Here is a 15,628-nt window from a genome sequence, read left to right as displayed (position 1 = left end):
AGGGAGAGGACACAGACACATCTATAGTACAGACTCCAAACACAACACTGTTTCACGTCTTTGAAGCCACTCACATATACAGCTATTCTGGGTATTTTCAGCAGGACATAACCATAAAAAGTCTCAATGCTGTCATCTTTTGGGAGACCAAGAAAAGCACCAGCAACTTAACCTAGCAGACCTTTGGTTTATTAGAAAAACTATGTACTTATTTATGATTCATATTTAAGAAGACCAAGAATACAGCTGTGTTGTGAATGCAAGCCAAGAATGGGAATCTTGGTTTTGTGTTTTCAAGTCAGCTTAACAGCTTAATTAGCTCTACTCACAATGTTAAATACTCTCAGAATGAGAATTAAATCAGCCTTTTGTAACATTCAGAGCAGTGGATGAGGTTTTTTCACTCAGTTAATTGGATACTTCTTTCCAGTGTAGCAAAAGGACACCAAAATAATCTCTGTGCTTACTAAACCAACTGTTACACTAAAGAGGTTAAAACAAATGTCATCAGGCACACTTGTTTGTTTTTAGAATTGGTTGTAGTCTGTTTCTTGCAATCACAAACGGGTCTGGTGAGAAAAAAACAAGGGTCATAACGCACTGGTCCTAAAATCATGATTTCACACTTGAGTAAAATCCATGTTTTCACAGTCCACACTCACAAGTGCCTCGGGAAATATAAACCTCCAGCTTGCAGAGAAGTGAGAAGGACTGGGCCTTATCTTCCCAGTGAAAATTGCTCCACAGCCACCAGTGGTAGCACTGACATCTGCTAGACTTGGGCTTTTTATTGGAACAAGTGCTTTAATAGAAATTGAAGACAATTTTAAAGAAAAAAACCTCCCCATTTCCTCTCTAGCATGTCTTCAGCATAAAGTACATGAATCCTTGTCTCCAACTGGCTCAGAACAGTTTGATTACTCATAAAATGCTTTACTTTTACCTTGGTATGAACCAGAGGGTAGAAAATTACCTTATGCTTCTCTTCTTATTGTCACATTATAAATGCCAAAGAGTCACTTGCCTCTGTACCCTCCATCCTCAGCTTAGGCTAAGCTATTAAAAACCAAGGTAACTGGCCAGAAAACTAAAAGCCAAAAAACTTCAATACATCAAAAAACCTGATACACAGGATCTGTGTGTTTTATTTTTCAGTTATGACTCTCCCTTCTTCCCAGATAGTGTTGGTTATCTAAATGACAATATAAAAATACTGAGAGAAAATGAAGAAACACACCTGGAATAACAATCAAACCCATGAAGCAAAAGGAAAAAGATCTTCTGTTGATCCGAAGGTATTTAAATGCAGCATGTGTTTTACAGCCTAGGCTGTGAATGAAATCTAACACCAGGCTTCTTCCAGACCAACCCATGAACTCTCATGCCAACAACGTCCCTTCAGGAGCCCACCATCACACACATCTTGCTCAGCCTCACCCACATGGAGAGCTTTTCACTCTTTTTCACCAGGAAAGATGCTTTTTCGTGAGGAAAGATGCTTGGTGGCAGGAGTTTGGAGACTGCACGGAATTTAATACAACTTCACTAAAGGAAATCAAGCCAGTTTGGTGCTCCTGGGACTGATCTGGCATTCCTGAGAGTCATGAAGAAGGTTACAGCACAGCAAACTTCACACTGTTACGTCTCCTTTCCTTTCCCAGCACCACTGTGTGCCTCATCCAAGCACTACCCACGGCCAAGCTCTCTGCTCTTAAACATTTATGTAAGGAATTGTGAAAACAGACTGATCTCAGTCTGCCTCTTTATCTTTTTCAGAGACACGCTAACAGGACGTGCACCAAACACCAATTGTGCTAGCATTTCTCAGGGGGTGTTTTCTCAGAAAGTCCCTCTAGGCAATGTTTTCCCTGCTGAAAGGGATTATTTCTGTAACGTGCAAAAGTTGGTTTATGTAGCACATCATCTGTCTCATCCACATAAAACTGGATCATTACAGAGAATTTGAGAGTATGCAGATGAAGAGGTAATACTGCAGTCAACAAAAGATATCAAGAAAAGCAGTGAAGCTTACTTCAAGACACTGTTAGTGATTCTGCAGTACAAATTAAAGGTTTTATATGAAGCGTACTGAGCAACAACTTCATCTGCAGAAAAGATATCAGGAGAAACACAATATATATATTATTTGCTAAATATGTGTTTAGCTTGCAAAAGCTCAACAGTTTCAGTAATGGCTGGTACACAGTAAGATAAGTATCACTTCCAAGTCCAGGGAGGACTGGGAAATCTGGCATCTGAACACTAGGCAGTTCATGGCAAATAGTAATTTTAATAAGAACGACAGGCAGTTTTTAATAATATCCTTTTTCCATATGAACACTAAACCTCTTCTTCAGATGTGGAGCATTATTGATTGCTCTTTAAGTGAGGAAAAGGAAAGGAAGGAAGTGGGAAAAATCTGCAAGTGTCTCTCATTCTGACTGGGCTCCAAAACATGTAAATAATTCTCGATTTCTTCCAAGAAGTTTCTTCTGAGATCCCCACTGTACTCTGGCAATACACACATAGTAGCTTATTAAAGCATCAGCTCATACACTTAAAAACACAGCCTGTGTCTGTTTTCTATCACCTGCATGACCAGATCATTACAGTAATGCTCAGCTCATGTATACCAGCTTCCAAAACACATCTATGTCCATGAAGCCCTTAGTACTCCTCAATTGCTTGTGGTTATTATTCAAGAGTAAAAGAGTGGAAACACTGCAATTACTCACTCAAAGCAGGAGCACTTTGTGGGTAGCTCCACAGACTTTTAATAGATTTCATTCTGCAGTCCAAGCAGTAAAAGGGAAAAGTTCTTGTTAGCTCAACTTCTGTGCTGCAAGCCTGCTGGAAAGGATGTCCCTCCAGCATTAGAAGTTAATTTAGCTGCTTCTGTTACTATTCAACCCCTGGACTCCCTTCTGAGGCTGCCAACACAAATACCACCTGTGAAGGCCATTCTCATAAACTTGTTCCATGCAAAGGGATGTGAAATGTCTGGCCCAGTTCATCAGGGAACACGTGGCAGCCCAAAAGCTCTAACAACCAACACACACAGGAAGGTTTTTTCTTGCCCACAGTGTCCATGTTAGATAGCACATCTTCATGACACTGCTGTGTTCAAATTTGTATAGGATTCATGTCATTTCCATGTAAGAGCATTCATGCAGTCTAGCTGAATCAAGATGAAATCAGTGGACTTGTATGAATGCTGCTAAAAATTATTGCTTGGATAAGTCCTCCATTACTGCAGCAACAACATTAAGTAAATCCCTTAGCAATATGCAAGGAAATAGGCAAACACACCTAGGATTTCTTTATTTTGGGACATTAACTGTGGCCTACACAATGTAATAGAACCAGCTGAACTTTTCCACTCCTAAAACTTCCCTTAATAGCATATGCTAAACTAAAAACTATCAACAGCAAATTTAGGTTATGAGTTGAACAAATGTTACTGAATTTCAACTGTCAGGCTCCAGAACAAAACATCCTCATCCATTCATTACTGCACATGTTTGCCCTTAAATAAGAGAGACTTACCACATAGCCTCTACTGCTCAAATTATTGGAGTGTGAAAAAAGATCAAATTTTACAATGGTTAAAGTTCCACATATGCTCTAAAGAAAAGACATTAAGTTTAGTTAAAGATTAATCTCGAGGCTGATTTTCATGGAATTTCATCCTATGGCCTCACATGCGCTGTGTAGCACTATTCACATTAGTTGCTTTACTGCTTCTATTAAGCAAGGAAATCTAAAGAGAAACATCAAGAGCAGACCACTGCTGTCCCACTGAATATGACACAAGGCACTGCACACTGCACTGGAGTTCATAAACCACTGACAGAATTAGGAATTTAGATCAGTGTCTTTCAGACAAGAAGGTGGTAGTAAGAACGCAATAACAACCATCCAACAAAACGTGACATTTTTCAACCAGCCTGACACCGTCCTTACTTCTCTCCACACAATTTCATTAATCTGTTAAATATACATTCATTAGCATTCACCAGAAATGCACTTTTCATCTGGCAGTCAACAGAGAAAAGAAAAAGACAGTATCTCCCCTTGCTTCCCTGTCCCAAACCCTGGCATGAGTCAGAAACAGAGAGGAAAGGAGGGAGGGAGAGATGGTGTGATCATAAAGGGAAATACAGAGCTCAAGGCAGCTACAGACTGGGCAGCCCCATCATGATGGAAAAGCAGCTCTGTACTGTTGTCCTGATTTTTTAAGATTTTCTAAGCCTTCTGATGTTTACATTCTTGTAGCAAACTTTCTCACACACCTTCTGTAATTAACTTATTGTTTTGCTTTCTTTTATGGAGGAGGAGAAATTTGATGGACTGTTGGTTTGTCCAGTGTCATTGGAGAGGCAGCACTTTCACCCTCCAATCCACTGTCTCTTTTAGAAAACTATAAATGTTGGAGTCAGAAAATAAACTTCCCTTTTCTTCACCTTGAGAGCAGCGGTGTGTGTGCTTGTGTTGTTTCGTGACCTATAGTGACACTGTACCATGTAGCAGCCTCTTATATTTGGAAGTCCTGCCTATCCATGAAAGGCAAGGAAGCACACTGAACTTCAGCATTAGCAAGCTTTTACAAACAAGCCAGTTCCCTGGTCCCAGGAAGAGAAAGGTGGGGGCAGCCCTCCGAACATTTGGACTAGGCAGATGCATTGGCAGCCAAGACCTGAAATTAAGCTGTTGGCCAGTTTAGATCTTATTAGAGTGCCTCTCTTTTCCAGTCTAACAGCAGGTGTTGGCTGGGTCTAACGACACACGCAGTTTACACAACACATGGCAGCGTACTCGGGAGCTCCAGCTCTGACTGCACACACATGGGTCAATGGTGCTGGCACTTGCAGTCAGGGCCACCAGGCATTCCTGCTTTCTTCTATTATAAAAATATTTACTGGGACTAATTTCCCACTTTGGATTGAGTAAAGATACAGAAGTCTGGGAGTGTGTATTTATTTTTCCCAAACAGCTCTGAAAGAGGACTTGGGGCAGTACTGACTGCCACACAAACAGGCAGACTCACGCAGGATCACATTTTCTTTATCACCCTGCATTTTGAGTTTGGTTATAACAACAAAAATTCCCTGTGGAATGCACAAGTTGAAACACCATAGAAGGTTCACATTTCCCACCTACAAAGCTGTCTCATTTCACTGAATTTTGAAATTCAGTCACTGGACCTGTTTCCTAAGGTCCAAAATGACACAGACACATTCTCAGTTTGGCATAGCTTGGCACAGCACCCAGGCCCAGAGTTGTGGGGAGGTGGGTGTCAAAACGCATTAAAAAGGCTGATTATGGAAAACAAACTTTTAGCTTCACCTGAAGATCTACTCAGGCATCCAGCATGCCAGGGGCATGGGGAACAGGAAAGCAACTCCTCAATCTATTATTTTCCAAGTTATCCAATGAGATGGAGACACTGAACCATGTTAGAAAGCAACAATCATATAAGCCAGACCTTTATGAATGTTACAGGCACTGAGAGAGGAAAGGGGCACAGTCATTTCACTAGCCAGTGTATTCAGAGGCAAAGGAAGACCAGGAAAAGTGGGAGCCAGAGCTAGATCTGAAGAAAGGGAACAGCAGCAATGCAAGAAGGACGAGGACTGCAAAGAGAGCTGTTTTAAAAACTCAGTCAAGTTCAGGGACCATGAAAGGCTTCAAGCCCTTGGGAATGAAGCATGCACAAATTTCAACAAATTGGTATAATAGCAGGATACAGCAGCTGGCAGATGTTGCCAGTACGGTCACAGCAATGACACAACTGCTACATGCATATCTGACTAAAACAGACACTGAATTCTCCTTGCATTGCACTAAAACCTAAAAACCATCCTCACAGGAGAACTGCATTTTCAACTGCATAAGCTGGGGCAAAACATGGAGCAAGAACTGCATGTTTTGTGGCACAGACTCCTTGCACAGTGCTTAGTAACACTCCTGCAATTAACATGGTAGTTAATGATTTGGGAAAAACCTTTTTAATTCCTGTGAAAATCTGTAAGGCTCCTACTGGGCCAAGGCCAAAGACTTTTTAAAGGAACAAAACAAAGAGCAAGTACTGGAAATTCAAGTTAGCATTTTTGATCCAAAAGAAGTAGAAAAGGGGATTAAAGCTGGAATTTGATCATCTCCAAGTTGAGTACTTCAGTGATGGATCTTGTTGCTATTTGTCTTGGGCTGAGAACAGAAATTCAGTCCTGTGAATTTGAAAAACCCTTCCCCAGGCAACAGAATAACAGCACTAGAAGTACCCTGGTATCAAATAAACTCAGTCTTATCACACTAATCTCTCATGTACAAAATTCCCAAGGGTATCTACTGACCAAAGTATATTACACCTCTAAAAGTACTTATATAAGCCATTGAAGAAAAAAAATGTCTCTAGGAGTAAATTGCTGAAACCTGCAGCAGTAAATTACTTGAAAACTTAGAAAGGTATTAGAAATAGCAGAACTTTCTATTGTACATAAAAGCTAAGATTTATCCTTTGATAACCCTCCCTGTATTTCAGAGATTTCACTGCTTTAGTTGCAGAAGCCTGTTTATATTCATATAATTGAGGAGCCATTCATGGAACACCCAATAAAAGAGCCCAAAGCAGTTTTGAGCCTTTCCCTTCACCTTCCACTCCACTGCATTCACATGAGCCATTTAAGGTGTTTTTCTTGATGGATTTTTTCATGAAGGTTTTTTGTTTATTTTTTTAAGTTCCATATTCATCACTACTCAATAACAGAAAGTCTTCCTGGTAAATACTTTGAGATCTTAAAAACATCAGTACTGATGTCAAGAAAATCCTATTTAACGTCATCCAGTATATTAAGTGAAATTCCTGAGAAACATCTGAGAAACACCTATCAAACCTCACCCCCAGCCCCCCATTTCTTGTGACACCTGCATAATTTCATTTGATTAAATTCTCCCTTTAAAGTTTACAATAGGTTTGCACAGGCAAGAGTTCACCCTGCAGCGCATGTCCATCCCAAAACTGTTTCTACTTTCCTAGATTAATAACAAGGGTTTTGCCTAGAAATGGAAAAATTGAAATATCATTATCAGTGGCTTGGACATTCCTTGCTGTTTTCACATCAAGTTCCTGAACTGGCTTTGTGGATTTTCAAGCAAAGCCCATGAAGCCAAGCGTGAACTCGGTGCTTCACATCCTTCCCTCAGCAAGACTGAGGGGGATGCTCTTAAAAATTAAAGCAAAATCTGCTGAAAAGCTGTTTCACTTGCTGTGATGCTCATCAGTATTTACACAAAAGCTGGTTCTTGCGGCTTCCTAGAGACAAGGACCAGAGTGCATACTCTGATCTCCCTTGACTGAAAATGCTCTAGGCAGCAAGGAGAGATCACAGTTCCTGTGATGCAGTTCTCAAGTGCATGTACAATTAGGTTTTTGCCCTCCACACAGAAATGTTTTCCACTCCCTTTTAACTTATTAAAAACCATGATGATCAATCTTTAATAATATTCAATACTAATACTGAAGGATTTTCCCTGAGAGGCTAAGATACAAAATATGTATTTATCATAGTAATTTCTATTTACATTCATTAGAAGCTTGATTTTAATTTAAAAATGCAGCTGCAGTTTATCACGCTTTCTGTTAATGCTGTCAAATGGATTTATCGGTCGATGAAATTTTTACACAAATTGCATTAAATGGGAAGCAGTGAATCTGGCAGAGACACAAAGAATAACAGAGGGGCTTCTACAAGTATGTTAACCAAAAAGGTGCATGTTAATAAAAGAAGGTGTAGCCACCCCAATAAACAACTGCTAACAACAGGTACACTGTTAACAACAGATGAGAACACTGAGGTACTCAGTGTAGTTGAGGTACTCAACTTTTTCCCTCAGTCTTCAGGGGCAACCTGTCTTCCCACACCTCTGCAGTGGAGGGACAGCAGGACAGGGACTGGGGGAGCAAAGTGCCTCCCACTGTAAATAAAGATCATGTTCATGGCCACCAAGGAACCGGAATGCACATGTGTCTGTGGGACCTGATGGGAGGCACCCCAGAGTGCTGAGGGAATTGGCTGATGTAGGTGCCAAGACAACTCTCCATGATATCTGAAAATCCATAGCAGTCGGTGAAGTCCCAGATGATGGGAAAAAGGGAAGCTTTGTACCCACTTTCAAACAGGGTAGAAAGCAGGATCCTGGGAACTACCAGCCTGTCAGCCTCACCTCTGTGCCTGGGAATATCATGGAACAGCTCCTCCTGGAAGCTGTGCTAAGGCACATGGAGGATGGGAAGGTGATTTGAGACACCCAGCATAGCTTCACCAAGGGCATGTCCTGCCTGACCAACACTGTGCCCTTCTGTGATGGAGTGACTCCATCAGCAAACAAGGGAGGGTTACAGATGTCTTTTATTTGGGCTTCTGTAAAGTCTTCAGCATGGTTCCCCACAACATCCTTTTCTCTAAATTGGAGACAAATGGATTTGATGGTGGGACTGTCACGTGGATAAGGACTTGGCTGGATCCAGAGGGTTGTGGTCAAGCGCTGAGTCCCAATGGACATCAGTGACAAGAGGTTGAAACTGTGACTCTCTAAGGTCCCTTCCAACCCAGATCATTCTATGATTCATTCTACATTTTTTCCAGAAAGTAACACTTCAAAATACATTCTTTTTGTACATCAGAGAATATCTTTCTCTTACAGACAAAACAGTGACCTGTACTTAAGACTGCAGTTGCCACTAACTCACTCTCAGTCAACAACCAATTCAAATGTCACATTTATGATTGCCACTTTTCCACTTCAATCCTCTGTCCCATCCCAGGGCCTAAGACACTGCGAGCCACTGAATACCTTCCAGCATTACTTAAGCTGAACAGTTAAGTGCTTATAAAGATCTTGTGGAGAAAACTGCATGGCAAACTCTTCAAACTGGAACATGAGCTTACAAACTAGGATAAAAACTGAAACACTAGATCCTTGTCAGCTTTCAGACATACAGCAAAATTGTTTCCTGAAGGCTGACTCACAGCTTTTCAATATATCTCTGCTATACACACCTCAAACTCAAGTCTATAAACCAAGCTAAGTCTCAACAACATTAAAGAAACTCAAATTCTTTTTAGACTGGATGAGCTTGTCCATTCTTGTTCATTTACAACCTAATACCAATGATGTTCCATCAGTACAAGGTACCAAGCCTTGCTCCCACTTCCTCAGTAACACTGGGAGAGTGAGACAGCAAAACTGCAGAAAGGAGACAACGCTCCAAATCTCCCTTCTCCTGCTCACAGAACCACAGAAAAAGCAGAATTTCTCATTGGCCAGCACTGACTTCCTCCTCCTGGCTGCAGTCAAGACCATGTCAACCCTGACACAGCTGGAGAGGTTAACCATAGGAGAGAAGAAAGGAAGAAATGAATTTTCATGGGCTGCATTTAAACAACAGCTGTACTGTGGAAAAGAGAACGCTGACTTCTGACTTCTTTCAGCTGCCCACATTTCAAGCTTGAAGAACTGACCTTCAGATCTAGCATAACACTAGCTTTCTAAAGCACAAAATAGTAAAAAGAATAAAGAAAGCAAAATCCAGTATCTCTTCCAAGCAGTAGGGATAACACAGATGTATCAGAAATCAGATTTTATTCCTTCACATGGCTTGCTCACTTATTTGTTAAGATTTTTTTCTCCTGTGGAATTAACTACGTTATTGCTATCCAAACACACAATTTCAGCAAACAGAAATGCTTGCCAGATCCTCAGAGATATTTCAGGGATACCAGAGCAAACGACAGATGCTAATTTATTGATAAAACATTAAAGGGGAAAGATCCATGTGTTTGATGATAATAAAGAATCAATGACAATTCACTGACCTTGACTGTAACAGCTGTGCACTGCTTTTTCTTCTGCTGCTCTTCACTAGCTCTGTGTGCCTGTAGGCACAGGCTGGCAGAGGCAATTCCCCACTCTCACACTGATAGCTAATGACTTTTAAATTTAATAGCCTTGATGCAAAGGAGATGTACACACACTGACTAAAGCATATGTGGTTCCCATCTCTGTTACTAGCAGGAAACGAGCCTGCTTCAGGAATTCCAAAGCATTTACTGATGGTTTAGACACAAAATGTTCCTCCTCCTCTTTACTTCCATTATACACAGTCACCTGGAGAATAAAGTCTGACAGATCATAATATTTTTCTAAAATTTGGCTCTGTTCATATCTCCCTCACTTTCAAAAACACAAAACATCATGGTATAATATCTGTTACAGACTGAACAGAAGCCAAGCCCAAATGTTAAGCAGAATGGTGCTCAGGACACCTGCTGAATTTTACACCAGAAACTGGATTCTGATTTTCTCTAATTCACATTAACATGAATACAAAATATGAATATAAGCTCTCTGGCTTGTCTTGTCCTCTCCTACTATAATTCTTCCACATTCTATAAATATATACATAGATATATATATATATATACAATTATATTTATTATATATACATGCAATTAGAATATTCCTCAGTACAAGTAATCACTGCTCTCTGCCTCCCTCCAAACACAACCAACCAGCAAGCAAAACAAAAACTACAATCTGATTTGAAACAAAACCTCATTAACTTTCCTCCATTATATTATTGTCTAAAAGAATTACTGTACATCTGTAAATTGTACAGACTGTACAATCCAGTAGTAAACAAAGAGGTATTTATCCTAAATACAGATCCAATAGAACAAAATATGCTTGCCATTTCCTAATATCCCTATGCACTGAAAATTCATGTTATCAGTGGAGTTCTTTGCTTTAGCTCTCCACAGCAAGAACAACAGGGCTCCCAGAAGGTCATAGTGATTTTCTTGTCACAGTTAATGCAGCAAACCCTTCAGTGTAATGGGAAAAAAATAGTTCTGTGTATGGCATTGAACCTGGGACATATTTCAGGCACTGACACTTGTGCAGTTTGTTCGGGAAACATTTCAAAAGCTACATCAAGGTGAGCTATTGACTGATCCCAACTTGGACAGGCACATTAATTTTCCAAACCCATCAGCATACCTTAAGTTACACTTCTCTCAGCACTTTTCCCATCCTACTTCGTATTTCTTTATGAACTTCCTTGAGACTAAAGTGGAAAATTCAAATAAGCTTTTAGTTATTTCACAAGCTGCTATCTAACCTATCACAAGTATCAGATCAGAATCACCACCTCCATTTGACAAAAGGGAAGCAGCAAAGCCAACAGGATATTTCTGAAGCCATCCCACAGGTCAGTAGCAGATGGACAAGAAGATAATTTGGGCTCTGGGCTGTAGAAGGTTCCATGAAACACAGCATTATGCCACCTCTTAAAAAGTCATTAAATCTTTGCATGCAAACATCCTAGCACATATCAAGTACCAGGAAGCAGAGTTATATTCTGGAAACCCAGGATGTGGACCGCAGACATTTTACTTTGATGGCTGCTTTTTACACTCTTGATTAAAAATATATATAGTGGAAGATATGCTGTATTTCCCAGCAATTATTAACTATTTCATATTCAAAGTAGTTGCCCTATCAAAATTTGAGTAAATATACAGTGTTTTACTTGATTAGCCTATACTATCTGAGATAATTTTATGAGAAAACAGCTCCCAAGATGTGAAATGGGTATTTAGAAATTATCTCACACTTTGGAAACCATTTCCTCAAGACTGAATATTTTTCTTAGTATGTGCACCATAATCCAAGCTGTAAAGCTTGGCCAAGTGTCATGTCTGCTCCATACAGGAAGCTGGATTAGATGGCTTTTACATCTCTGAGAAACTCCATACAAAAGGTATACCATCAGAAATTTAGTAGCCATAAAAAAATATGGGTGTGATGATCATATTTTAGCACCTGCACAGAAGTAACTCACAGATGTTAAAGCTCTTTTTGAAAGTCACAAACATCTGGAAAACCATTAATACATGAGACTATCATACCCCTGTAGGTGCTAGCAGGAGATCCTTACTATCAAAGAGGCTGACTCAAGAGGCAGCACTATTTAACTCTACTCCTCTGGCACTCTGGGGCTAGGCAGCCCTGAAGCATGCTGATGAAAAAGCTAAATAAACAGGAAAAGAGATGGGGTGTAAGGAGCAGTAAATCACCACAACAGAACCAGCCAGGCACACACCAGTCTGTTCCATATTACAGATGGCAATGTATTCAGGCTAGGGTCTTATGTGGGAAGACACAAAGCAGGGATACTCTGCATAGTAAGCAGAAAAAACAACTTTAAAAAAAGAGCAGTATTTTTTCAAATACAGCTTATTCATCTGCCTCAGTCAAATCCATCTGACTGATGATTTTTGCTACTTGAACTTCCTGTATACTCCTCTCCTTCTAAAATGCAGAAATGACAAAACCTGACCTGGGAAAGGAAGTTTTAGAAATGAGTCTGATGGGGAAACCACATTAACTGCCAGGGCCTGACTCAGTGTTATCAAAATCCCAGATCCAACACTGAGCCACTGACAGAGACGGAGAACTTGGGTGCTTTACATTCCAGACAATTCTGCTTGTGTTAACCTACTTTACTTTGTGTTAACCTGGGAGGTCACCATCCTATCTCCTCCCTTCACTTACCAAGGGCTTGGTTTCATCTTCATCTTTGAAATAGTAGAGCTGGTCCCCCCTGAGGACGAACCAGCGCGTGTGCCAGGTCTTGACGAAGCCGCCCTGCTTCCGCAGCCACCCGCACTTGATGGCAACGTGCTGCCCTGGGCTCAGGGCTGGAGCCTCTGAAGAGTCATTGTGTTCTTCCATGCTGGCAATGGGCAACTCTCCTGTTGGGAAAACAAGAGGAAAAGGTGAAATTATTAGATTATTGTGCAGGCAGTAACTAGCTCCTTTCAACACAGCTGGAGAAGAAACAGGCCTCGGCTACAGAACTGCGTTAGATTTGCCATCTGCCTGCTTGTTCTCTACTACTACTACTCACCTATAAATTAATAATGAACTGCTAAAAAGTGGGCAAAAGTATGTTCAACTGCTGTGCAAGGCATTTTGACCAGCACTGAAGAAGACATCAGCTGTTTCTTGAGGTGAATTCTGCTGGGTTACAGGCAGTAACAAGAAATGAACTTACAGTACTTCCTCTGACTAAGGAAAGCAGCTGACTACTGGAAGTCCCCATTTAAAATTCCTTGGCAGGCTTGGGGCTTTCAGGGAATGTTTAAAAAGCCTCTGCTTCACCAAAGCTTAATTTTAACCCACCAGACAAGAGGGGTTTTTTTTTGTTATTATTGTTGTTGCTCCTTTTACTGAAGTCCATTTAAAGGAACGGGAACAGTAAATGCAAGAACAGTTGCACATCACCTCACACAGGCAACCCCTGACTGAAGTGAGTGTGTGCCCAGACACTTGTAATAGACATTTGGCAAACATGAAGAATTTTGGCCCATCTTAAGGCACAAGAACTGTCAAAACTGCAGCTGAATTGTGGAACTGAACTTGACAAAGTTTCATGTGGCATTTTGGCCTTGTTAAAACTATACCTCTTTTAACCATTTCTGGACAGTCATGACTCTTCCTGATGGATTTTGTACATATAATCATGTAGTAATGTGCTTAACCTTCACAGTCAAAAAGCTTTTCCGGCTCTCCTATTAAGTCTAGAGCACAAGCAAATGATTTTGAGTTGCAAGTTCTGATATTTCCAGTTAAAATATAAATCAAACCGAAACCCACGTGTGCCAAAGAGTTTACACCTAAACAGAATAAAATGTGACTATGACCACAAACACAGCAGTGTGCCACATCAATCATGAAATTTCACTAAGTGTTTGGAGAACAACATGTTTCTCTTCTTTCCAGACTGCCACTGGCCATCTCTTGCCTCATCAGGAGCTTGCATAGCTGTTTGAGCCCAGAAAAGTTGGCTTTCTAGGTAGCTTTTTGTTTCCAAACATCAGGTTGGGAAAAGAATGAAATATTCTTAACATTGCAGGCAGCAAGACATCTCTAAGAATACCCAGACTGAAGCTTCATGCTGTCACTTTAGGGAAGTGGGTTAGTGAGTCCAAGCCTGGCACTCCTGCTCTGGGTCCCTACACAGCAACAAGACCTTCACTGAACATCGTGACTGGGCATCAGCACTGCCACTGCAAAGGGATGTACTCAGTTTCTATCCAAGGCAGACTGGAAACACAGACAACACACTCATTTGACAGATGAGGTCATCCCTCTGACAATTAATACACAGTGTTACATCACCATAAAATGAATCACAGTAACAGAAGGAATCAATAGATTCCAATCAGAAGTGGTTTTCAGCTCTTTTTACCTTTGGCTCCTTCTTCCTACTGCTCACACATCCCCTTTGCAACAACTTCAGCTGCCACCTCTGTTGTGTGTTTACCGCTTTTTCTCTAATAATACCCCCTCACAGTCTGTTTTCATGTCCCTGCTCTGAGCTGGATCCTGGAATCTGCTTGCCATGATTACAGCTCCTCACTGCCCCATGCCACTGAGGTTAACAGGGCTCAACACAAGCACAGAGGTTTCAGCAAGGTACAAATTGCAGGATCAAAACTTAAATCACTCGGAATTCTTCTCAGAGAAAGGAAATCCTTCTCCTGTCTCCTTAGGGTTCACCTAGAGCCACCCAGAACACTTGTACTGTGAGATTTACTTGAGCCAAGTGGCACGACAAAACATACAAATGTGTCTGGCTCTCTGCAGAGCAGATAAAGATTTCTGTGTGTGTGTCTGTGGTTACAGTTGCGAGAACAAAACCGAACCAGCTGACAAGTCCTCAGACCACACTGCCCTCTCTCCAAAAGGAAATGCACCCAACTCATAATTGGCATTTTGTGAATACAAGCAGGAATCTCTTGGATGCTGCTGGGTTTTGGCTGGACCAAAGCAGATGTCAAGAAGCAGCCCTCCAACTCACACCCTTAGAAAGTGAGTATTAGCAAATATTTTATGGGAAGCATTGTAAACAGCAAGTGAATTACTGCAACTGAAAAAAGGAACAAAATCACTACCCATGGGCTACCCTGTGCTCCTTGGTGCACAACTGCTATGCTGATCAGTTCATCTCTGCTGCCTGGGCAAGCCTCAAGGCAGGGACAAAGGAGTTTACATACAGCATCTGTGTGTATCACTGCAGTGCTAAAGACATTAGGTCCCTATTACACTTGGACCACAAACAAGAATCTAAATACCAAAGTCAAAACCAATTAGCTGTTTGGATGAAAGATAATTTATTTTCTTTCATGAAGTCCCATGCCAATGGCACTGATATCAGTGTACACAGTAAGGATATGAATTTTTATCTAACTAAGGAAGATGTTAATACATCCCCATCTCTTTGTCTGGTAAAATTTCTATCTATTTCTGCAATATTGAATGAGGTGTAGGAGAGACAACAGGTCTACTGCTCCAAGTCCTCACAGGACAGTGTAAGATCTCCTTTAAAGCAGTAGTATGCACTTAGAGATGCTCTGTACAAAAAAAAAAAAAAAAAAGCTGTATTATTTCATTCATTAGTGATTTAACTCTCTTCAGCACTAAAAAACTCAGCCACTTAACTTGTTTGCATTTAGTCCTGAGATTAAGTTTATTTGTTGTTTTTCATATATCCTTCCCTTTC

The 15,628-nt window shown here is 40.7% G+C and overlaps 1 protein-coding gene across 1 annotated transcript in view; it reads right to left on the bottom strand.

Annotated features, from left to right (window-relative positions):
* The window catches only part of ARHGAP24 (Rho GTPase activating protein 24), a 183,139-nt gene that overhangs the window by 140,844 nt on the left and 26,667 nt on the right, over positions 1-15,628 (bottom strand). The window contains exon 2 of the mRNA XM_058024253.1: positions 12,616-12,815. Coding sequence (XP_057880236.1) covers positions 12,616-12,795 — 180 coding nt within the window. The 5' untranslated portion in view covers positions 12,796-12,815. The remainder of the gene's footprint in view (positions 1-12,615; positions 12,816-15,628) is intronic.

Source organism: Melospiza georgiana, chromosome 5 (genome assembly GCF_028018845.1).
Source record: "Melospiza georgiana isolate bMelGeo1 chromosome 5, bMelGeo1.pri, whole genome shotgun sequence".
Taxonomy (NCBI): domain Eukaryota; kingdom Metazoa; phylum Chordata; class Aves; order Passeriformes; family Passerellidae; genus Melospiza; species Melospiza georgiana.
The sequence above is the reverse complement of the archived record's forward strand: the minus strand, read 5'-3'. Positions and strand labels throughout refer to the sequence as shown.